This window comes from Pipistrellus hanaki (assembly GCF_964339955.1).
Source record: "Pipistrellus hanaki genome assembly, chromosome: 7".
Classification (NCBI taxonomy): domain Eukaryota; kingdom Metazoa; phylum Chordata; class Mammalia; order Chiroptera; family Vespertilionidae; genus Pipistrellus; species Pipistrellus hanaki.
The window spans coordinates 66721725-66747027 of NC_140509.1; the positions used below are offsets into that span (position 1 = coordinate 66721725).

At 43.1% G+C, this 25303-nt stretch overlaps 2 protein-coding genes across 3 annotated transcripts in view; one reads left to right on the forward strand and one right to left on the reverse strand.

Moving 5' to 3' along the window:
- PEX7 (peroxisomal biogenesis factor 7) overlaps positions 1–5641 on the reverse strand; it is a 57812-nt gene extending 52171 nt beyond the window's left edge. Inside the window, exons 1-3 of the mRNA XM_084890693.1 lie at positions 5431–5641; positions 3868–3925; positions 2018–2168 (exon numbers count right to left, since the gene is read on the reverse strand). Coding sequence (XP_084746819.1) covers positions 2018–2168; positions 3868–3925; positions 5431–5560 — 339 coding nt within the window. The 5' untranslated portion in view covers positions 5561–5641. The remainder of the gene's footprint in view (positions 1–2017; positions 2169–3867; positions 3926–5430) is intronic.
- A 17063-nt stretch (positions 5642–22704) lies between these two features.
- The window catches only part of MAP3K5 (mitogen-activated protein kinase kinase kinase 5), a 159258-nt gene continuing 156659 nt past the window's right edge, over positions 22705–25303 (forward strand). For both annotated transcript variants that reach the window (XM_084890655.1, XM_084890656.1), the window contains exon 1: positions 22705–23309. In XM_084890655.1, the coding sequence (XP_084746781.1) occupies positions 22853–23309 (457 nt within the window). In that variant the 5' untranslated portion in view covers positions 22705–22852. The remainder of the gene's footprint in view (positions 23310–25303) is intronic.

Here is a 25303-nt window from a genome sequence, read left to right on the forward strand (position 1 = left end):
CATACAAACAACTGTAAACCTACTTTGCTCCATTTTGCAGTACACACACCACTGGCTGTATGAGATTATTTTAACTGGTTCAAAGACTTTATTTTATTTATTATATGTTTCTTTTAACATGTTATAATTTAATAAATATATATACTAAATTAGCTATCAATCCCATGGTTTCATGAATATAACTATTTTAGGATGAGTGAAATAACATAAAACTCATTTAAAGAAAAATATTAAGTGATATAGCCTACTTAACATAATTAGATATTTTATGACTCATTAGTTACAGCCCTAGAATTTATGTAGATAAACAATACACCAATGATTTAATAAAAAGAGAAAAAAAAACTTTTGAGAGAAAAAAGATATTTTTTTAATTTTTTAAATTAATTCTCCTATATAATAAAAGCCTAATATGCAAATTGACTGAACAGTGGAATGACCGGCAGAATGACTGCTCACTGTGATGTGCACTTACCACCAAGGGCAGATGCCCAATGCAGGAGCTTCCCCCGCCTGCAGGCCCCAGGCCAGCCAAAGCGGGCACCAGAGGGCCACCCCACACCCCGATCGCCTGGCCGATGGCCCCGCAGAGGGAGGTGACCGGCGGTGGCAGTGGAGGGTGGGGCCAGCAAGCAGGCAGTGCCAGCCGAGCCAAGGCAGGTGCCAGTGGGGGCCCCTCTAATCACCCATCGGTTGCCCCACAGATTGGCCTTTATTGCCAGTCAGGCTTAGGGACCCTACCCATGCATGAATTTTGTGCACCAGGCCTCTACTGAGTAGTATAGGAATATGGCAAAAATCATGAAGATACCACAAAAATGTCTGCATTTTGGACATCCTGCTCTGTGGAAATTATTTCATTGAATATCCAGAAACTAAAGTTCTTCTTTACCAAAGTTGTCTTAATTTTCAGTGATTCTATGAAAATATGATAATTTATAACTACCTTATTCAAAGAGCCTTCACAATAAAAGAGAAAAACTATAATTTTTCATTATTTTCCACCACAATTTTAGAAACACTGATTTGTAACAGCTATAGCTATAAAATGATGCATGGAATCCTCATAATGAATCTTTTATCACAAAAGACTAATATTCTTGCATCTGAAAAGCATTTACTAAATAAAAGCTTCTATGGGCCGGATCGTGTGTAGATACAAATTTTAAAGTAAATTTGTAAGTTTTCATTTGAAGGAGCTATTGCTACCTCAAGGAAAATTTAAAGTAAAGTAAAGTAACATTTAAAGTAAAGCATTAAAAGAGAATGTCTTTACCATCATGTTCATTAAAAACATAGATGTACTTTAATATGACTTAAAAAGATCAAACTATTTTTTTATTTTTTTATGCTACTATCTAGACACATGAACCAGATTTAGATTTAAAATCTCTTCAGTAATGGATGCTCTTGCTCCAATATATTCTGAAAAGCCTCAGGAATCCTACTGAAGACCTAACGGCAGTCTTTCGATGTCTTTGTGAAAACCTGCCTACCTCTATCCTGAGGCAGATTATGGCATGCATATTCCTTCAGGATGAAGACAGCGATGGGCCTTGCTGGAGGAACTGGTGCCACAGTATGCTTACTACTGGGGGCATTTTTACTGACCAATGAGAAGCCTGACCTTTGCTTATTTCCTAGCTCTTTCGGCCAAGAGTTAGTTTAATTTTTACACACTTAAAGTCTAGACATTTAGACTTTAAATGTCTAAAAATTTTTCTTGAGGTAGCAATAGAGCCTTCAAATGAAAAGTTGCAAACTTACTTTAAAATTTGTGTCTACACAGGGCCCCACCCATAGAAGCCTTTATTTAGTAAATGCTTATCAGATGCAAGAATATTAGTGTTTTGTGATAAAAGATTCATTATCTGAATAATCAAATAATAAGTGACTTAAAACATGTAGGACAAACACCAAAGCTTAACCTTCTAATCCCCTGAAGACTTTTCCCCAAGTTTGCATCCCCAAGTGTATTTCACCCAAAGAAAAACCACAGGCCAGGAAGACTTCCTACCTCCTGAGTGTGTTCCTTGTAGACCTGCAGTGGCCCTGTGGGCTTGGCAGTGTCCCAGAGCTGCAGCGAGCCGTCCCCACTACACGTGACCAGGACGTGTTCGTTGTTCTCACTCCAGGTCACATCAAACAAACCATCGTTCCAGTCAAAGCTGTACCAGGAAAAATTGCAACAAAAACATTTAGTGATATAGGCAGTTGAACGTAAAATAAAAATAACGTTACAGTTTTTTGTGGTTTTTTTTATCACATTTTAACACATATTATCTCACCTGATCTTCACAACAATGAGAAATAAGTAGAATTGGCACTTGTCATATGTAGAAACACGTTCGGAGAGGTTAAAAGAATAGCCGAATACATACAGCTAGAAAACTGCAAAGCTATATTAAAATTAGGTCTGCCCACTAGCAATACAGCACTATTTACATGAGGGCATGCTGCCATACTTGGGCGCTCACTGATTTTTGTGGTTCAGAGGCGGGACTAGCAAGCACTTTCGAATACTAATTTAGAGCAATAATTTCAATATGTCTCCCATAAATCTTTCACATGAGTTATGAGCAGGTAGTTATTTTCTGACAGTATTTCCTTTCCTTTCTCTACCTTAACTGCTCTGATGGAGGTGTTGAGTCCAACATACAGACAAGACAAGCATGGAAAGACAGGAAAGATATCTACAAAATGGGTAATAGCTTCTGAATGAGTGAAGGTAAAAGACATTAAGAGATCCAAAATACAAATGTCACACAGCAGTATACTAACTAGTTCTTTTTTTTTTTTTTTTTTTTTTTTTTTAGTTTTATAATTCCTAAATGGGCACTAAGAGACAAGAGCTGTAGAAGAAAACTGACAATCAAACTTAATGGCAAAAATAAGTTCTGTACTATGGAAATGCTGACATTTCTTTTATACTACAAATTTTTTTTAAATTTTATGTATAAAGAAAATTCAAAACCTAATTCTATTAAGGCTTTAATAGCAAAAGAGAATACATATCCTATATAATAAAGAGGTAATATGCAAATTGACCATCACTCCAACACATTAAATGGCCACCCCCATGTGGTCAAAGATGGCTGCCCCATGTGGACACAACATGGCCGTCAACAAGATGGCCAGCAGGGGAGTGCAGTTGGGGATGATCAGGCCTGCAGGGAAAGACAGTTGGTGGGGACCCAGGCCTGCAGGGAAGGATAGTTGCGGGGGAGGGGGAGAACTAGCCCTACAGGGGAGGGCAGTTGGGGGCAACCAGGCTGGCAGGGGAGGGCAGTTAGGGGTGACCAGGTTGGCAGGGGAAGGCAGTTAGAGGGCCCAGACCTGCAGGGGAGGGCAGTTGGAAGGGAGGACAGGCCTGCAGGGGAGGGCAGTTAAGGGTGACCGGGCTAGCAGAGAAGGGCAGTTAAGGGTGACTGAGCTAGCAGGGGAGGACAGTTAGGGACAACCAGGCCTGCAGGAGAGCGTAGTTGGGAGTGACCAGGCCAGCAGGGGAAGGCAGTTGGGGATATCCAGATCTGCAGAGGATAGTTAAGGGCGATCAGGGAGGGCAGTTAGGGGCAACCGGGCTGGCAAGGGAATAGTTAGGCATCGATCAGGCTAGCAGGGGAGTAGTTAGTGGGTGATCAGGCTGACAGGCAGAAGCTGTTAGGGGCAATCAGCCAGGCAGGTAGGCAGGCAGGCAGGCAGGCAGGCAGGCGAGAGGTTGGGAGCCAGCAATCCTGGATTGTGAGAGGGATCCCAGATTGGAGAGGGTGCAGGCTGGGCTGAGGGACACACACACTCACACACACACACAACACGTATTTTGTGCACCAGGCCCCTAGTGAGTTAATAATTAGAGAACTATTTTACCTTCTAAAAATCCTAAGCCCAGATTCATCTTGATCCAATATTAGCAGAGTTCCACAGCCTAAGGGGGAAAAAAGTTGAGGTTATGCTGTTGAAACCACCAGGGGACCATCTAGGTTAAGGAGGGATCAAGCACCAAGTACCTAAAGTTACTAATGTGAATTTCTCCCTAAAGCTATTGAGACCATGTTTACAAAATAATGGGTTTGCGTTCTCCATTTGTCTTTCTATATTGTGCTTCAATCATTAAATATTAAAACTGTCATCTCACCAGAGGACATACTATTTGAGTTCATACTCTGTGGCCAGGCAGGTACCAAGCACGCAAACGTCCTAGATAGGTATTATCATCATCATCCCTATTTACAGGTGATTAAACCCCTGGCTTCCAGACCTGCAGGCCTCTGCTCCTCCTACATCACACTGCCTTGCCAATAGGTCTCAAATGCATTCAAGAAGGGGTTTTAAGACAAACCAGCTGGTGGAATTTACCACAAACTTGGTGGTAAAGTGCTGAACAGAATATATGTTATATACCAAAGATGAATTATTTTTATTAAGGGACAAGCATATTTTAAAAGGTATAATTTTTATAGGAACTGGGGAGGGGACTCTTATTTAAACCTGATTTTTAAAAAAATATTAACTCTAACGTTTTTGTAAAGGTTTTCATTTAAAATGTCACAAACGCATGGGTCTTCAACCTAACTGGTGGGCAATTATTGCAAATCTAAATGTGCAAACACTAAGAGCTAATGGTGAAAATACAAGAAAGCAAATCTTTTCCTCCGAATTTTGGAAATCACAGTTTTGTTTTTTTTTCCAGGTGTGGGACCAAACAAACACTACTCCAGGAAGCTGACATTATGTAGGGACTCGTTTCATAGATTTTCGGTGTGTAAATAACAGCTAAGGTATGAATGAAGAGAAGAAAAATTAAGACTGAAACCCTGCATGTCAGTCCAGCCCACGACAATGAACTCAAACCCCAAATAAGTGCTTGCAAATGAATGTATGTATTCCTGCTGAGACAACAAACAGGGAGGGCAGAACTTAATACATTTCCTGATGGCAATTGCGAGGAGACTGCAAGCGCAGGCTCAGGGGCACTGGATCACCACTGAGGGCCGAATGCGGACTGCGGGGAGCGGGAAGGAACGACCAGGCACGGGGTGCCCCTGCGGACGGTTTTCCCTGCTGTGCTGGGTCCCACCGGTCAGAGGGGCCACAAGGCTCCACACACTCTTCCTCGGGCGGCGTGAGCATGGGGGAGATTGGGGTGTCGTCTGGCCGCGGAATCGGGGCGCTCTTAAGCAATAAGGACAAGGACCCGGGCCACTAGGCCTCTTCCATGTGCCATTTCCCCGCGGAAATTGGGGGAGAAATTGACACCGACTCCCCGCCCTGGACAAAAGCGGGCGCGCAGGGGGGCGATCGGCTCCTCGGCTCCCCCTGGCGGTCAGTGGCGGCGCCGCCGGCTGTCGGAAGCGCTTCTCGGCGAGCGGGAGGAGCCGGACGTGGCTGGAACCCGCCCCCGCCCCGGCGTGCGGCGGGGCCCGGCCTCACCCGCGATCCCGTAGTGCTGCGCGGCGGCGCAGGCCAGGCGGCCGGGCAGGTACGGGGAGAACTCGGCGGCATAGCCGTGGCGGCCCGGCACCCGCAGTGTCCGCACCGACCCGCCGTACGCCGCGCTCATGCCGCCGGCGCGGCCCCGGCGCCGAGCGGAGTCAGAGGCGGCGGACCGGCCCGGGAGTTGGAGGCCCGGAGGACGGGGCGGAAGTAGACACACCTGGTGTCCTGGAGGCCGGCTTCCTATTGGTCGCAGAGGAAAGGGCATTGACGCCGACGGATTCATTTTTGTTTTGGGCAAAACAAACTAGTTGGTGCCACCGGTAATGACCGGGCTAAAGCAGGGCAGTGTGGGTTAGGGGGCAACTTTAATGTTGCCTATCAGCCTCCACTGCGGGGCTGTCTGGTTTTCATTAATTCACTGAGCTTTTGAAATCCTGGCATCGGGAGATGTCCCTCATTATTGCAAAATGAGACAAGCGACAGTAAACTCTGAAATCATGCAGCGAGTCCCAAAAGCAATTGAGAGCTGTGTCGCCCAACGTAATTTGAAGTCCTATTAAATCAGGTGGAGTGAAGCTAAGTGAAAAGGGCATTAACTTAAAAAGAAACCTCACGTCATTGCTTTGCATAGTAAGTGCTCAGATGCAGGGCTAATTAAGGAAAACGGGCTTATTCACTCATTCATTCAAACATTTACTAACCATGTATTATGTGGAGGGGAGACCATATATAACTTACCTGGCAAACAAGACACTTTGAGAATGAAAGAGGGTGCAGTTAATAAATAAGCGAGGTGAACAGACACACCCCTAGTTGTGTAGTCAGTTTGCCTATACACCAAGTACAGTGCTAGGCACTTGGGATTCAAAAACAAGAATTTATACGCTATGCCCTCAAGAGATAAGTCTAGCAGACATGTCATCAGTTAAGTGTAATCACAATAATATAGGTGCTAGGAGAAACATATGGAGTATTTTTTTAAAAGTAAATTGTCAGTGTTGGAGGATAGGGTCAGAAAGGAGGTAATGTTTATGGTGAGTTAATGATGATGATGTTTTCTTTAAATAGACAAGGTCACTGCAGGAGCAGGAATAACATGAACAAACCAAGAAACCTAAAACAGTATGAGTGTGACTGCCAGGACTCAGCCTAACCACACGGAAAAGGGATGGTGAAGAGTATTGGGAGGGATTCGAGTGTTGTGCTGGGGCTGGATCACAAAGAATCTGTGCACCATACCAAGGGAATTGGATTTCTACTCTAATTTAAACAATAGAGGACCATAGGAGTTTTCTAACATGAGAAATTAAATTACTGAGTTTTCACGTTAAAAGATCTGGGCAACACTAATCTGTAGGACAGAGATTAGAAATGGGAGGTCGATTAAAGGGCTTTAGCAATAGTTGAAGCAAAAGATGAGATTTGAGACAAAGATAATGGGAATGTGAAGTAAGTCAGATGAGATTTTAGGGCAATAACTCATAATATATGAAATTTAAGTAACAGGGAGGAATCAAAATGACTTCCATGTTTTTTACTTAACATGCTTGGATGGATGTAGGGCCTCCTCACAGAAATTAGGACTGTGAGAGGAGGGATAGGTTTTGGGAAAAAATGAGCTCTGGTTTTAACATATTGAATGTGAATTTCATAATGGACATACCAGTCAGGAGCTAAGGGAGTTCTTATTTTCATGTAAAATATATGTGAGCCATGAAAAGGATTGCTCTCACTCAGGAAGAGAGTGGTAGGAAAAGTGAAAAGGGCAAAAATAGAAAATACCAGATGTAAGATGTGACAGAGGAAGAGAAGCTAGGAAAGGATAGGGAATCCTACTAATTAATTATACTGGTCAATAATACAGCTGTAGTTGGGAGAATTTGCATACAACCCTGTCATACATATTTAGATGGATATATTGAGAGTAGGTCCTACATTGGGAAAACTACTCAGCAGAGTTCTTAAAAGTATCAGAGAAAATAAGATAAAACATCTATTGCATTGCCGGGCATATAGCAGGCATGCAAAAAATATGACAACCATTGCTATTATAGCAGGAAAGAATTTTCTGGCACAGACTCAAGCATTCAAGAAGTAGAGGATTTCTTTATTTTCTTGAACAGACTTAAATCTCCATCCCCCTAGGCCGTTAGAAAATTCAAGCTCATCAAATTTGAGGTTTCCTGGTTTCCCTGGGGTCACACCAGAATCTGACACTGGAGCGTAAAGTCTACAACAGTAGGATCATCAGCACCGATGTCTGGCAATCAATGAAGAGTCTCTCTCACCTTTTGTCCATCAGGGTCACCATAGACATCTCCCTGTGCACGTCTGAATTATCGTGTAAATGCGCGTTTCCATGCCATACTTGAAGCCAAGCAGGGCCCAGGCCTCTTTACTGAGATGGGCTCCCACTACCCGGGAGGGGGGTGGAGAGGGGATGGAGAGAGGGTGAAGGCCATGAAACCATTCCCACCAAGGGGCAGGGCCAGGTTGCTGGCCCTTCTCCAGGCTGGAGACACTTTCCCACTGATCTTTCATCAAATGGCCATCAAATGGCCATCTCTTGCCTCCCTCTTCTTAAGGACACATCAAAACTCTGTGCAAGGACAAATCAAAACTCTGTGCAAAACTCTGTCAGCAGCTTCCACGCCAGTACGTCAAGTGCCCTGAGGCCAGGAATCACAGAGGCGCTGGCTATCTGATTGGAATAGGGAAAGAAAAAAAAACTCCAGTACAGACAGCAAAATGCAAGTCAATACCAAATCAATTGTCCTGGCACACTGTTAATGAAGAAAATGAATAAAACATCAATTAATCATTAATTAATAACAATTGACAGTAAAAACAGATGTTTAGAAGTTAAAAGAATGTTACATATACTTCCTCTCATTCCTAACCCATACAAGCCCCAGACTCAGCATACTCCCTTCCCAGGGACCTGAGATGGGACATGGGTGCCTCATCATCCAGGCAGTATTCCTCATATTTCATATCCCTGCCTCTGATCTCATTGGGTAATTTTTATAATGCAGATTCTTAGGACACACCATGGACACATTCATTCAAAATCCCAGGGCCTGGAAATCTGCATTCTAACAAGCTCTTTTGAGCAATTCTCATTCGTTGGCTAAAGCATAGAGAAGAACACATTTGAGAAGTGCTCGGCACTGACAAGGACTTGAACAGTGGAAGCAAGCACTGGGAGCAGAAGGGAAAAGACACTGCAGGCAGAGCAAGCTGGAGTTCATAAGGTGTTCAGGACAAGATATCATTCATAAAATATTGACATCATCGAATTACACAGCATCTCCTCCTGAACCTGGAGGAGACCACCAGAACTGAATTACCCCCATAGCAAAATGGAACCAGGCTCACATTTAATTCTTACCGTGGACTTGGTAGATGGCATCTGAGCGTTGGATTTTAGCTATCTACTTCATTCGTATTAGAACATAAATATACCAAAAGTCAGACTTAATTCAACCCTCTCAGGAGTTTCTATTTGAGGGGAACACTTTGTAGGTATGTTTTCATGTCCTTTGCATTTGGGTAAACCTGAGATCCAAAGTCACTTCCTTCACAGCCCCAAGTGCTGTGTTTTCAAAGGCGGCATAGGACTTGTGAGCTCCTGAATCAGTGTCAACTCAAAGGCTGCCATCACTTTGTTTTTCAGACATGGACAACTTAAATTCCTATTTAAGCTGCATTATCCTAACGGAATAAGCGTGGAGTGGGAGCCCTGACATTCTTTAAACGCACAGTAACTGAGAGAGACAAAGAGGCAACAGCTGGCTGGCCATGAGTGTCTGCACCTGCAAACAAAAGGGAAACATACACAGTCCCCACACTTTCCTTCTAGGAGTAGCCACTACATATGAAAAGGTGTGGGAAGGATGCAACAGATATGACCATTTCATTTAGTGTTATAAGCACAGTGAAACCTTCAACTGGAAGGTGTGGAATTAAATAAATACTCATAAGCTGAATAAATGTTTTAATTTATTTAACACATAATGGCAAAGCCTGGAATACCTTACAATAAGAGAGTAAGAAATTGCACACACAAAATTACACAGATTGTATAAAGGACATAGGTGCCTGCTAGAGGGGGGTTCACCTCAACACATCTGGGCCAATTAAAATATTGGTAAGTGTAGATTATAACTTACTGAATAAAGCAAATGTGATTTTATAAAAAATGCTTAAAAAGTTTGTCCTTAAATAAATTGAAAAGTTTTAGGATTTAGTTTCATTCTCCACTACCCTTCTGAGACAAAACTTTCAAGAAGCTCAAAAAGAAAGTAAAATCTCCCCTCCTCCATCTCACTAGCATTTATTGCCTACAGAATTCTTCTGAAAGATTCTTTTGTTCCCTACACCCACTGACTTCTCTGGGAATTCTTAATGCTGCCCCCTACGCAGGAAAAGTCCTTACCTTCTTATCCCACACACCGCCTCTGTCCTCCTTCAAATACTACTCCCTCAGGATGGAGTAATTCCAGAAATTTCACCTCGTCTCTAAAACTTAACTTCCAAATTTGAAGAGAACATGCGTCTAATAAACTTTGTAAGAATTGTAATTGTTTGTTTTTTCCCCCCCTTCTTTGAAGGGTTATAACAGTCATATCCTTTTTCTGACAAATTTAGTAAATGAAATACTTATAAAGTAATTTTGAGTAAGTATGTGCTTTGTGTTTTGGGGCACTTTGCTTTACCTTTTTTTAAATTTTATATTCCCATGTGCACAATAAGTATGATATAGTCTGATCCTTTTTATCTCTTAATTCACATCATGACCGCAAAACTTGTTATAAAGACATGCTATTATAACTGAAGATTATTTTTATTCAAACTAAGACCATCAGGTGGTAGCCACACTTTATCTCAAATCTTAGAATCTATATTTCATAGACAGAATAATGTTTCCTTTTAGTGGTAGCTTGATTTTGGGTAGCACCATAATCCAAAACTTAATCCAGAAAGTAAATGTTGTACCCAGTCAGGGTGGCTCAGAGGTTGAGCATTGACCTGTAAACTGGGAGGTCACAGTTCGATTCCTGGTCAGGGCACAAGCCCAGATTGTGGGCTCAATCTCCAGTGTGGGACATGCAGGAGGCAACCAATCAATGATTCTCCCTCATCATTTATTTCTCTTTCTCTCTCCCTTCCTCTTTAAAATAAATACAAAAAATTTTTAAACAGGAAATAAATGTTGCTAAAAATCATGCTTCTTGCCGAAGCCGGTTTGGCTTAGTGGTAGAGCGTCGGTCTGTAGACTGAAAGGTCCCAGATTCGATTCCGGTCAAGGGCATGTACATTGGTTGCAGGCACATCCCCAGTAGGGGTTGTGCAAGAGGCAGCTGGTCGATGTTTCTCTCTCATCGACGTTTCTAGCTCTCTATCTCTCTCCATTCCTCTCTGTAAAAAATCAATAAAATATATATTTTTTTAAAAAATCATGCTTCTTGAGAAGTAGGAAGTTAATGATGCCACAAAATTAAAAGAGAAGTAAAAGGACCTTGAATTGGGTTTCCTTAAAGTCTTACTACTTGTTTTTAAGATCTTCATCCAAATATTAAAAATATGCAGAAGCTACCTCATATATATGTTTTATTATTTAAAAGTTAATATGTGCACATGATTTAAAAAGTATTCAAAGAGTGTACAGTGAGAAGTAGTGTTCGTCTCACTTTAGATCCTTAATTTTTCTGTCCCTCTTCAGAGAGAAGTTTACAGTTTACTGAAAAATAAATCAAAGTAAGAACAGTACTTATAATATGCCACTAATTTTATTTTCAAATGTGTGTACAGTAGTCCCCCTTAACTGCAGAGGGGATTTATGTTCCAAGCCTCCAGTGGATGCCTGAAAATATGGATAATACCAAACCCTAAAAATATTTTACATATACACCTTACTATGATAAAGGCTAATTTATAAATTAGGCACAGTAAAAAATTAACAACAAATAATAATAAATTCAAACAAGTATAACCATATCTATATATATATATAAAAGCCTAAGTGACTATTCAACCATGTGACTGTTTGACTGCTTGACCAATAGCTATGAAGCACACTGACCACCAGGGGGCAGATGCTCAATGCACAGGCATGGAAACATGGAACAGACTGATGAATTTCAGAAGGAAGAGGGGAGAGATGGGGGCAGGAAGAGATTAACCAAAGATCTTTGTGCACTGGAGTCCCTCAGCCTGGCCTGCGAGGATTCGCCAAAACCAACTCTCCAACATCCCCTGAGGGGTTCCAGATTGTGAGAAGGCTCAAGCAAGGCCAAGGGACCACACACACCAGGCCTCTGGTCCTATATAATAAAAGGCTGATATGCAAATAGACCGAACAGCAGAACGACTAGTCACTATGATGTAGACTGCCAACTAGGGGGGCAGACGCTCAATGCTGGAGCTGCCCCCTGATGGTCAGTGTGCTCCCACAGGGGAGTGCTGCTCAGTCAGAAGCCAGGCTCACGGCTGGTAAGTGCAGCAGTGGTGGTGGGAGCCTCTCCATCTCTGCAGTAGCACTAAGCCATCAGTTGGACATCTCCCTAGGGCTCCCAGACTGCTAGGGGGAGCAGGCTGGGCTGAGAATCTTCTCTCCCCCCCACCCCCCCTCCAACCGCCTGAGTGCATGATTTTTATGCAACGGGCCTCTAGTATTATAATAAAAGTTATGTGAATGTAGTCTCTCTTAGGGCAACTGAAAAAGGTGTTATTGCTTTTGTTGATATATAGGCCTATCTTCATTTAAAAATATTTCAAAGACAATTATTAATCTAGCAGTTAAATAAAATGCTGTAGCAGTTGAACTTAATTGGCTTTGTTTTGTGAATTATGAAACTCAGGCCAAAAGAATGGAAATCAGTTCCTTCCAAAACTGAGCCAGAACTGAGTTTAGTCCAGGTGCCCACTGCTTTAGAGGCATAGATCTTTCCCCAGGGCCACAGGACGTGGTGTCTCTAAGAAGCTAAGGATTTAGGGACACCCAGGATTTTTCCTGAACCGAAAGCAGGACCTCTCAGAGAAGGCTCTTTTCTTGCTTATGTAAGTGTTCAGCAGAGATCTTTTTTATTAATTATAAATACTTTAAGAAATTTGCAGATTATTTTGAGAACCAAGAATAAGGGATTACACTAAATGAAATGATTGACAGTGCATAACCCACACTCCTTAAACACTAACTTATCTAGATAGAATAATCAGCACTCTAAATTTTTAAGGATGGGCAGAAGCCAAATATTTAGAATTTATACATGTGACTTTTTTTAAAAGAGCACCTACAACAACCCCAGAAGAACTACATGTATTTGACAATTCCTCCATTTGATGCTCTAAATTTTTTTATACATCCATCCATCCATCCATCCATCTATAAATACACTCACATGCACACAAGCACATTGTGTTGAAGATTAAGATAGCTGTGACCAGTATCCATTCTCCTTTTCTTTTCTGGTAAGGAAGAAAATTCCTAAATTTTGGTTGCATAGATGTGCCCAGGTTTAAAGCTTGTTTCCAGCCCCCCTTGCAGATATCCTGGCTGGACTACAATAGCCATCTTCTGAGCATGAGGTGACCCTGAGGAGGGAAGCTATGAGATAAGGCTGAGGAAGGAGACATGGTGAAGGAGTCGCCAGTGGAGCCCTGGACTTAATAAATCTGTGCTGACTTTACATGAGAGAAAAAAAATGTATCTTTTCTGAACCTCAATTACTTGGGGTTTTTATTATGTATAGTAACTGGAATATATGTTCCATTGAGCCAGGAATCTCTGCCTGTTATGCTCAATGATATATTCCAAGAACCTGACATAGGCATTCAGGAAATATTGTCATTGAGTGAATGCAGCATTATACAAGCCTAAACTCCCGCTTTATATTTTGTAGTACCATAAAGGTAAACTGAAAAAATTCTGAAGATTTTTTTTTTATATGCTAAAAAGAGGTTAATGTAATACTGAAGTGAGCAAACACGAGGCAGCTGGAACGTTGGCAAAGAGTGATGTAGGAGGATTTACCCAATCTAAGCTAAAAATAGTGTGGTCTCTCTGGGAAGGACAGAGGCCGGTTTCAGCTGGGTAAACTGCTTCTGGTGATCCTGACCACAGAAACAATTCTGAGGGGCTCTGAGATAGTAGCCACTCCTTATTTAGCAATGCATGGCTCCAGCATTGTAAACTGTTTTATTCCACTGGCAAGGTTTTCTAGAATTTAAAAAAAAAAAAAATTTTTTTTAACATATAAATAAATCAACCACATTCCTAAACTGAATTGGAGCAATTTTGAAGTGAAGTCCAGGTCTAATTTGTTTGTGTCTCCAGAATCTTAAAGACTTCTCAAAATATAGTAAACCTGCCATAAATGTTTAACAACTTGAGTTGAATTGGAAGATAAAAGAATAGGAGACATGAAATATTTCTTCTCTTCTCTCATCCCTTCCTACCCTCCTTTTGCACCCCTCCCCACATCTTACTTTCAAAGTGGAGTCCAGGTTTGCTAGGGGTGTCAATGGAAGTACATTTGTTATTCTGCAGCAGAGGCCAGCCTAGAATTCTATTTTCTTTGTTTTTAGACTAAATTATCTGAATGTAGTGTGGTTACACTTATTCTCTGATGTTGATATTAACTTCCGATTAACTGCTTATGAAATCATAGCATTTCTGGGGCTCATGGAGGCAAAAAAAAAAATTAAAAATGAAAAGTTGTATAGGTATCAGGTTGCTCTCTAAGACACTGCAGAGCCAAGAAAGACTAACACATAGAGTTGCTGTCATCATGCACTCCTTACTGTGATTCTTTTTTAAAGCTTCATTGGGGTATAACAGATATATAGGAAATAGATATACAGGCTTTGATATACATATTCATTGTGAAATAATCCCCACAATTAAACTAGTTAACACATCCATCAACTCACATAATTACCTTTTTGCATGTGTTCAATGGGAACACTTAAGATCTGTCCTCTTGCCAAAACCAGTTTGGCTCAATGGATAGAGCCTTGGCTTGGGGACTGAAAGGTCCCGGGTTCAATTCCTGTCAAGGGCATGTATCTTGGTTGCGGGCATATCCCCAGTAGGGAGTGTGCAAGGGGCAGCTGATCGATGACACTCTCTCATTGCTGTTTCTAACTCTCTATCTCTCTTCCTTCCTCTCTATACAAAATCAATAAAATATATTTTTTTTAAAAATCTATCCTCTTAGCAAATGTCTAGTATACAATGCAGTATTGTTAATATAGTCACTACGCTGTACATTACATCACTGGAACTTATTCATCTTGCATTACTAAAACTTTGTGTCATTGACCAACATTTCCCTATTTCTCCTGCCCTTAACCCCTGGCAACTGCCATTCTACTTTGCTTCTATGAGTTCAATAATTTTAGATTCATATATGAGCAAGATCATACAGTATTTGCCAGTCTGTGTCTGTCCACACCCCCCCCCCCCGCACCCAACCCCCTACTTAACCTAGTGTCTCAAATTATGGGGTTTTCTTCTTTTTTAAGGCCAAAAAAATATTCCCTTATAGTGACTTTTAGAAGTCTTGAAGAGGGAAGCTACCAGGGCATTCAAAGGTCAGCAGAGAGATCATTTTCATCACGTAGAACATTAGCAACACTTAGGAAGTGCTCCCTTTCTTGTTATAATAGACTTGTTACTATCTGTCCTCCTCTCATTTGGGGGTACTTGGCTTTTCTCAAGTGAGACAGAAACTGTTTTTTATCAAAACATTTATTAAACCTCAGAGTTGTGTAACTTATAAACTTGGCCACTGGTTGTGTAACTTATAAACTTGGCCACCATTCAGCTAAATTAGTGTAAGTGGGCATGGCTAGATATCAGGCTTCTGTAAAAATCTACAATTATATTTTTTAAAAAATTTTTTATAACTGCTATTGTGACACTCATACAGACCCTAACAGCAAATATTTACAAACCCAAATTGTTTTTGAAACTAGGTTTTCTTTCTCACGGAGATGGATAGGAAGTAAAATAATTTAAATATATGGTCTTTCTATCTAGGTGTGTCATTATCCTAGGTAAATGGACAGGTTACTATGTTTAAGTTTCTTTATGGTAGTTATGGAAAAGAATTCCAGAAAAAGATGGGTAATTTTTTTCCCTTTCAGTTCTGCACAGCCTTGTGCTGGGCACATAGTAAGCCTTTAATTGATGTTTGCTTAAGGGTAACATCATCATCATCCTAACACTTTAAGCATTATCTTCAAATATGTAATGGGTAGTTGGACAGATGTACTTACAGGCCCTTCAGTTTCCAAGAGTCTATAATTGTGGGCTAATTTTCTACAACAGTCATTCCATATCACTTGGTTATTTAGTTATACTTTCCTGTTAAAAGTTTTAGAATCTCATGGGAACGTAAAATGGTAGAGCCAATGTGGAAAACAGTATAGCAGTTCTTAAAAAATAAATAAACTAAAATAAACATAGAATTACTATATAATACAGCAATTTTAATTCCAAGTATATTCCAAAAAAGATTGAAAACAGAAACTGAAACAGATGTTTCTACACCTATGTTCATAACAGCATTATTCTCAATAGCCAAAAGGTAGAAGCAAAACAAGTGTTCATTGATAAATGAATAGATCAACAAAATTGTGGTATATACATATAATGGGATGAAATTCAGCCTTAAATACGAAGGAAATGCTGACATATTTTACAACATGAATGAACCTCAAAATATCATGTTAAGTGAAATAAACCAACCACAAAAGGATAATTATTGTGTGATTTCTACTTATGTGAGACACTTAGAATAGTCAAATTCATAGAGACGGAAAGTGGAATGGTGATTGTCAGGGGCTGGGTGGAGGGACCAATGAGCAGCTATTGTTTAGTGGGTATGGGATTTCAGTTTGAGAAAGTGGAAAAGTTCTGGGGATGGATAACAGTGATGGTTGCACAACAATGCAAATATACTTAATGCCACTGAATTGTGCACTTAAAGATAGTTGAAATGTGGTCTGTATATTTTGCCACAATAAAAAATAAGCTTTTTTAAAAATAAATTTACTGTGCTTCTATGTAGAGAGACAAAAATCTGTGTGTGATTGATGTAATTGGAACACAGTAGAAAATGCAATTGATCATTCTCTTGAAAAGACAGAGCTGTGAAAAGAACACAATCCTCAGAGCAGAGACGTAGCACTGAACCTAAGCCTCATGCTTTTTACTTGTGTGACGATATCTAGTTGTCCACTTTAAGCTCTTAGGCAGGATTATGGCACATGCACTCATGGCCCCTGATTCTCTTTTAGATAAATGGGATAGATGGGTAGTATTGTCCCACAAATGGCTATTGGCTCCAATGCATAACTGGCTGGAAATATGGGTGCTCTTTTGTAGGCTCAATTGAACAAAACAACAGGGGGTATAATGAATTGGCCCCTCAAATCTCCATAATGATAATATCTCCAGCCAAGGGTTGTTGTGAAAACTAAATGAAGTGACATGTGTCACTCACTGTAAGCTCTCAGTTGGTATAGGTCATTATTTTAGTTATGCTTTCTAGCTTGGCTTAAGTATTAAATTTAGTTCTTTAAGGCAGGAAATTTAACCATGTAGTTCCCATCTTACTCTTCATTCTTTCCCTTAACCTCTTTCACTATCCCATAGAAATGAGGGCTGCCCAATACTGCTAGTACTTTGCTAATTTTAAACTCATGCACTCCCCAAAGTAATTTAGAAAAATTATGAAACCCACATACATTTTAAGTTGCCCTCTAAAAGTTTTCTCATAAGCTCAAGTAGCTGCAAATGATGTAATTTTAGGCTTATGGAAGATTTCATTTTAAAATTAAAAGTATTTTTATCAATTTAAATGTTTCCAATAGATTCTAAAGATAATAGGTATCTGGCACTCACAACCATGGTATTACTTATCTAGTGCTTTGTAATCAACTGTCCACTTAGCTGAAAACAAACATTTGCCTTCTCAGTTTTTCTGGGCCCGATTACTTAAGGTCTCTCACAAGATTGAAATCAAGGGGTTCGTCTCATCTGGAGACTAAGGATAACCCACTTCCAAGTTCACTCACATGCATGATGGCAGGATTCAGTTCCTTTTGAGCTGTTAAACTGAGGCGCTGGCTCTATGCTGGCCAGTGGCCAACTGGGGCTTTCCATGGGGCAGTTTACAACATGACACCTGGCCTCCCTCAGAAAGACAGAGCGTGAAATAGAGAGAGAGTGAGAGTGAGAGAGAACAAAAGAGGATGCGCAAGACAGGATTTACATTCTTTTTGAAACCTAGTCTTGAAGTTGCATCCCATCACTTTTGCTGTGTGTGTACTCTGATAGAAGCAAGTCATTAGGTCAGGCCCCCCTCATGGGGATGGTTTAATCAGGGCATGAACACCAGGGAGCAGAGATCATTGTGGTCCACTTTGCAGAGGCTGCCTATCACTGTTTTCAATTTTTAAAAATACATGAGCAACATTATCTTTAAGTATTAGGAAACCTATCTTTTTTTTTTTCTCCTTGAACTCCATTCCACTATGCTTCTCTGAATCTTGTTCTAATGTAATATATACTTACACTTGGAATTATTTTTACCAATTTCCTTATTATACATCACTTTAGGATAGTTATGTATATACATAAAATTTTTAATGAAAAAAATGTTATAACTGTATGGCTTTAGGAATTTTTTTCTAGGACAAGTTATCATACATTTATTATTAGTACTAGTAGTGCTAGTATTATGATTAGTATTGATCACAGCTCCATAAACATTTAATAATACTTGATAAGTAAGTATTAAATACAAAAAGTAAAATGCCATTGGAAATATTTAATGTGATAAAGCTGTTCATTTTTTTCAGTTAGCTCATTTATCTTTTCTTAAGTATGACTTATTGTTAGAATGAGTCAGGGCCACTAGGAAATGAGAGACTAATTATGTCATTAATGATAGTTCTTAAATGACTCATTTTTTGAGGGATCCATATCACACTATTAAGCCAATCTAAACATAATAGGCACATAGGTGGGATGATAAACGAGCAGACAAATGCTTCATAAATGATAGAGTCCAAGTAAAAAATTAATATGGATTTAAAGTATATAAAAAACTTTTGGGGAAAGTCAATGAAAATATTTTCTTGCAAGTCTGACTAAATGATTATGTTAGTATAAAACACCAATTTACCTCCTAACAGGACCAAAAAAATTCTGAAAAACTTTTCTCCACCCTAAAAGCTCAGCAAAGATGCATTTGTGGAGGGCACAGCAGATAAAATTTGTAATAGAAGAGTTTCTCCCCACTTCTCACCAGCCCCAAATTTGTAAGAACCAGGAGGAATTGGAATGATCAACACTATAGTAGAAGTACATTATTTTCCGGGCTCTTCTCTCCTGAAAGTGCATGCTCTGGCTCATTGTAAAGGGATTCCATTCAGCAGAGCTACACTTGGACATGGGAGTGATGCAGTCAGCATCTTGCTCACACATGTGGGACAAAACTACAATTTCTGCATTTGGTTTTACATGACTATAACTGGTGTGATAAACATGTCTCCAGTGATTTGGAAATAAATTTGAAATGCTTTTATTTTCCAACTAGAGGCCCAGTGCACAAAATCTGTACACAGGCAGGGTTCCTAGGCCTGGCTGGCAATCATGGCCAATTGGGGCCTTCCGCTGCTAGCCAGGGCCTTCCTTCAGTCTGTGCCGCCCCCTGGTGGTCAGTGCACATCATAGCAAGTGATCAGTCTCCCGGTCAAACTCCTGTGGGGACAATTTGCATATTAGGCTTTTATATAGAGAGAAGATTATTGCCACTAACTCTTTCCTACCTAATCTCCTTCAGGCAAGGCAGCAGGACTATTGGTAAAAGAAGTCTCTCTCATGTGACTATGTGTGACACTTTAGCACTTACAAATATTAGTTACAAAGATAAGATCCCAGGAAAAGTTGATGGGAATAATGCTATGGAATTTCATGAAAAAGTAGGTAATTCCTTTCAGTCTACAAGTGGTAACTTTAAAGCCCTGCAGTCATTTTGTCTACACAACACGTCCTACTTCCCTTCTCATTGCATACTTCTCTCTTTACCCCTCACTACACAGGCCAAGGGTTAAGACCAAGACTGAGCCTCTAATTGTACCCTGAACTAGATACAGGATGGGCTCCAGAACTAAGCTACACTAGGGAAAGTTATTCTTTAGCACTTTTTTTTACTGCCTTCACTTAGAGGAGAAGCTGGCCTGAATAACCTGGTGAATATCTATAATAATAAAAGGGTAGTATGCTAATTAAACCAGATGTATTCTCCATGTCCTTCCTGATAAAGCCGGAGCCAGAGGGAAGCCAACCCGGGTCCCGGGTGCCTACTGGTGACCAGAGGAGGGAAGCCTGGGTCCCAGGTGCTAGAGGTAAGCAGGTGCCAGCAGCCAGGAGATGGAAGGCCTACTCTTGCGCTAATTTTTACGCATCAGACCTCTAATTTTCTAAATAATGAACTTAGAATTACGAGGGTCTGTGACTTATAAAAGTGCTATGCTCCAATGGACTTGGTCTCACCTATCTAAAACGGACTAAAGACATCTCCCCAGGAGAGGTCAGATGTATTGAAAATAACTTCCCCATATTCTAAACCTTAGTACTTTGGAAATTAGCAATCAGAATAAGCACAAACTATAATGGTAAGAAATTGTCTAGCCACTAAGCAAAACTGGCTAGGGCACTATTTTGCCTCTTTAAGAACAAACCTGAGAGCCCAAAATAGGCAATGATTTTGTTATGTCTTTTTGGATTAGAAAAAAGCACTCCTTCCCGAAATCGGTTTGGCATCGGTCTGTGGACAGAAAGGTCCTAGGTTCAATTCCGGTCAAGGGCATGTACATTGGTTGCGGGCACATCTCCAGTAGGGGGTGTGCAGGAGGCAGCTGATTGATGTTTCTCTCTCATTGATGTTTCTAGCTCTCTATCTTTCTCCCTTCCTCTCTGTGGAAAATCAATAAAATATATTTTTTTTAAAAAGAAATTTTAAAAAAGCACTCCTTTTATTTATACAAATAAGATTTTTAGAAAATGCCATTATGTATAATAACCCTAGGTCTTCTTTGTGTAGTAAAATGCTATTTGAGAATTTAGAGATTTTAGTTTTCCCGATAAGATTCTAGTGAATTTCCAGTGTTTATTATTTTAGGCCAGATGGATACAGGATTATCTTCTCCGACAGGAGTTTATAGGTTTGATAAGTTGTTGGACATACTAAAAGATATATATTTATTAGTAGCCTATCAATATTTTGTTTCAGTATATCTCTGATATAGACTCTAATAATATCAAGTGCAAAAGCAGAGATGGATTATATAGATTCCAGCTGACATGAAGAGTATAAAGTTTCCTAACTGTAAATGTCCTTTTATCATCTTACAAACCTTTAGAAAGAGCTAAGGCCATTTTGCTTCCTTGAGAATACAATTGTGTAGCCTCCGGATATATATATTCAATCAATTCCTGAATATAGGAAGCCCAAAACCTGTAACTTCCTTGCAACTTTCACTGGTTTTCCCAAAGTTATAGCATTGTGGAGAAGTTTTCTGAGAATTTACACATCTGGTTTTTCTCTTTAAATAAGTAGATCCTTTTTGTTGGAACGCTCTTAAGCAATCCAAGCATTCCCCTCACGTCCCCCTTTCCATGGTGCAATTGAATTGTTAATCATCATCTTAGGATAATTTTTCCCATCGCTGTTTGAGAGAGACATCGTGAGAGACACATGGAGTGGGGAGACAGAGAGGGAGGGAGAGAGAGAAAGGGGGGGGGGGGAGGAAGAAGGGGGAGGAAGAGAGAAGGGGGTGGTGAGAGAGGCACATCAACTGGTTGTCTCCTTCTTGGGTGGGGAGGGATCCGAAACCCAGATTTGTGCCCTTGACCAGGCGGGAGCTCACGCTCTAACCACTGAGTCGCCTAACCACACAGGCCAGGGCCTGTGGTGCAATTTAAAGAACAGAGTAAGTCACTTAATTTCCTATTTTTAAGTGGCGGCTGATGATTTGCCGAATGGGTTATAGACCTTGTCTTCTGTCCCAAGTATATGGATATATGGCACACGTGTGTGTGTGTGTGTGTGTGTGTGTGTGTGTGTGTTTGTGTGTGTGTTGGGGGGATAGAGACTGTTAAGACCCTAAATAAGAATGCTAAGTCGGTCAGGAGCTAACCAATCATTCATTCACGATAGCACAACTATTGGAAAATTCTAAAGGAAAGGTTCCAGGGGAAGACCTGATCAGTTTCGCATGCCACTTAGGAGCGCACCGTCTGGAGCAAAGCCACGCTCCCCACCCCCAGCCGGCCCAGCTCCAGCGCGCTCCGCGCCGTTCACACAGCGGCCTCGGGGCGGCCCGGGCTTCCTAGACGGCTCTGTGAGCGAGCCCCGCAGCGGCCAGAGGGGGGCGCCGTGGGCCCAGAAAACGCTGCAAATGCTTCTGGGGCTGTCGCTAGACAGACTTTTTTGCGCCACCCCGTTGTCGCGTGCGCTCCGGGCTCCTGCCTTCTCCCGGGCTTCCTAGGCGGGGGCGCGGCTGGCGGCGGAGAACCTTGGCCCCGCTCCGCCTGGGGCTGAGCTCCGGGAGCTCCGGGCTCAGCGGCGCGGCGAGGTCAGTGTCGACCCGGCGGCTCCGGCTCCCCAGCGGCGCCTCCCCCGGGGCCGGGCGGGCCCCGATTCCCGGTGCAGCGACGAGTGGGCGGCCAGCGACAAGCCCGCGGCCGGCGGCGGGGCGAGCGGCGGGCGCGGAGACTCCAGCGGCGGGGCCCGCGCGGGGACCGGCGGCCGCCGCACTCGGAAGTGAACGGAGGCCCGGGAGTCGGAAGCCGGAGAGCAGATCAAAGAAGGGATCGGAGCCGGGGACCGAGGCCGATCTGTTCCGACACGCCGCCCAGCGCGCCCGCCCGCCTGCCCGCCCGTCAGGTGCCGGCCAGGTAGCTCCGCTCCGCGCCCACAGGGCGCTCCTCCCCGCCCCTCCCCGAGCGCCCCGCGCGCGCGGAAGGAGCCGGGGCCCCGGCTGGACACGCCCGGCCGCTCGCACCCGGATCGCGGCGCCCTTGAGCTGAAGCTGCACCGCCGCCGCGCAGGTTCGCGAGCCGACCGGTCCGCCCGCCCCGGAGAGGCAGCGCCGTCCCACCCCGTGTCCTCTACACCCCGCGGCGGGCGGCGCGGCCACGGAGGCGCCGAGGAGGGGCGAGGCGCCGCCGGGCAGCGGCGTCCCTTCGGGGGAAAGGGCGCCCGAGAGGAGGCGTCGGCGCGGCGCGGAAGGCACGGCCCGCGATGGCAGCTGCCTAGCCCGGCGCGCGCGGAGCAGCCCGGAGCTGTGGCTGCCCAGACGGAGCGGGGCCGCGGGGGACGCCCGGCCCGGGAAGATGAGCGCGGAGGCGGGCGAGGGGATCACCTTCTCCGTGCCGCCCTTAGCGCACTCGGGCCTCTGCGCCCTGGCCGAGAGCGGCGGCTGCTGGCGGGGAGCGGCGGCGGCGGCCGAGGGCGAAGAGGACCCGCTGCCCCCGCCGCCCGCGGGCAGCTTCTGGAACGTGGAGAGCGCCGCCGCCGCCCCGGGCCCGGGTTGTCCCGCCGCCGCCGCCGCCGCGGGGAGCAGCGCCGTCCGTTGCCGGGGCAACTCCGGCGGCGGGGGAGGCGGCCGGCGGACCACGGTGGCCTATGTGATCAATGAGGAGAGCCAGGGGCAGCAGGTGGGGTCCGAGGCCGAGGCCCTGCAGAGCCTGCGGGAGGCGTGCGAGACGGTGGGCGCCACGCTGGAGACTCTGCATTTCGGGAAACTGGACTTTGGGGAGACCTCGGTGCTGGACCGCTTTTACAATGCAGGTGCGTATGCAACCCCTTCTTTGCCCATCCTCCACGGTCAGGGGCCGCTATGGGGGAGAAAATCCTTTTTTTTTTTTTTCTGGGCAGCAGGCATGCTTCCTATTTTTACTTCTTGCCCCACCTCAGGGGCAGCGAGCGGGTGCTGGTGAGAGTGGGTGCTGGTGAGAGTGGGTGCTGGTGAGAGTGGGTGCTGGTGAGAGTGGGTGCTGGTGCAGGAGCCTGTGAGTATCTATCTGTTCGCGGGACCCACTCACCCACGGCCCCCGGATCCGCGTGGTCCTCACAGAACTTCTATTCATCAGCCCTGATCAGCCCTTCTCCACTCAGTCTTGGTTTCTCTTCTGTTTGGTTTGGCCTGTGTTGTCCTATATATCTACCTGTGACTGTTAGATGACATTATCGATTATTTTTTTCTTCTGTGTAGTTTTGGGAGTACAGAAACCATGTAGCGAAGCCAGCCGCAGGAAAAGAGTGTATCTCTATGAATTTGCATGTCACGATCTCCGGAGTCATTTCTACCTACACAAGTTTAGTGGCTTGAATTTCCCCTCTCGTATCAGTGTGAACTTTCAAGTAACTACTTCCAAGAGTTAAAAACCTTGTCACTCACACTAAACTTGTGTGGCATCTTTTTAGGATTTCAGCGAAAGAACTAGGGTCTGATTTTATTACCCCGTATACCAGAATGGGCTGGACAGTGTGTAATTTAACATTGTTTAAAATGCTGATATGCTTATCTTAATAACTAAGACTAAAGTGGCCATTAAGATGATTGCTAGCATGATCTATGAAAAAATAGGTTTTCAGCCTACCGCAGATTTCAGTGTTATTGCAGTTCTGTTGACTGAAGCAATTAGCTGTGTTAGCAAATATTAGAAATTAGAACGTTACTGAAATTAACCTTTAGTGGCCGGTGCAACCAATGTTGAGAGCATATGCTTATTTATTTTTATAAGCATGGGCAGAAAATTTTATTTAATGGTGGTTTCAGACAATAAGGTTCTTGGCATTTGTGATCACATAAAACGTGTTATATTCCAATCTTGTTTTCACTTCTGATTCTCTTCAATTTCTTCAAAACACCTGAAATAGACTTATGTCAGTTTTGGAATTCATCCAAAGCTGTCTATTTTAAGAACAAGAAGAACTTCATGTTAAGGAAGTCAGACTAAATAAACTAGGATTTTCTGGTTCTGGGTTTGTTTGTTTTTTACAATATTGGTCTTCATAAGTGAACATGAGTATAATATAGTGTAGCATGGTTTTTGGGGTAGCTTGTTATAAAAATTACATAAACATAACTTTTCTAAAAACTACAATACTCTTATTTAGGGACTAGTGGCTCGGTTCATGAATTCATACATGGCGGGTGAGGGGACTGTCCCTCAGACCAACCTGCACCCTCTCCAATCTGGGACTCCTCAGGGCATGTCCGAATGCAGGTTTAGGCCCGATCCCCAAACTGGCAGTCAGATATCCCTCTTGAAATCCGGGACCACTGACCCCTAACTGCTCACCTGTCTGCCTGCCTGATCTCCCCTAACCACTCTGCCAGCTGGCCTGCTCACCCCCAACTGCCCCCCCTTGCCAGCCTGCTCGCCCCAACTGCTCCCCCCTGCTGGCCTGCTCACCTCCAACCCGCCCCCCCCCCCCCCCCCGCCCCCCCCCCGCCTGCCTCCTTACCCCCAACTACCCCCCTTGCCTGCCTGCTCACCTCCAACTGTTCCCCACTGCCAGCCTGCTTGCCCCCAACTATCTCCTTTCCTGCTGGCCTGATCACCCCCAACTGCCCTCCCCTCCTGGCCTGATCACCCCTAACTGCCTCTGCCTCGGCCCTGCCACCATGGCTTTGTCTGGAAGGACATCAGGAAGGTCTGGTCTAATTAGCATATTACCCTTTTATTAATATAGATTATAATATAGATTATATTAATTTATATTCTTTATAAATTATATTGCAAATATATTATATTATTTATATATTAGATTATATA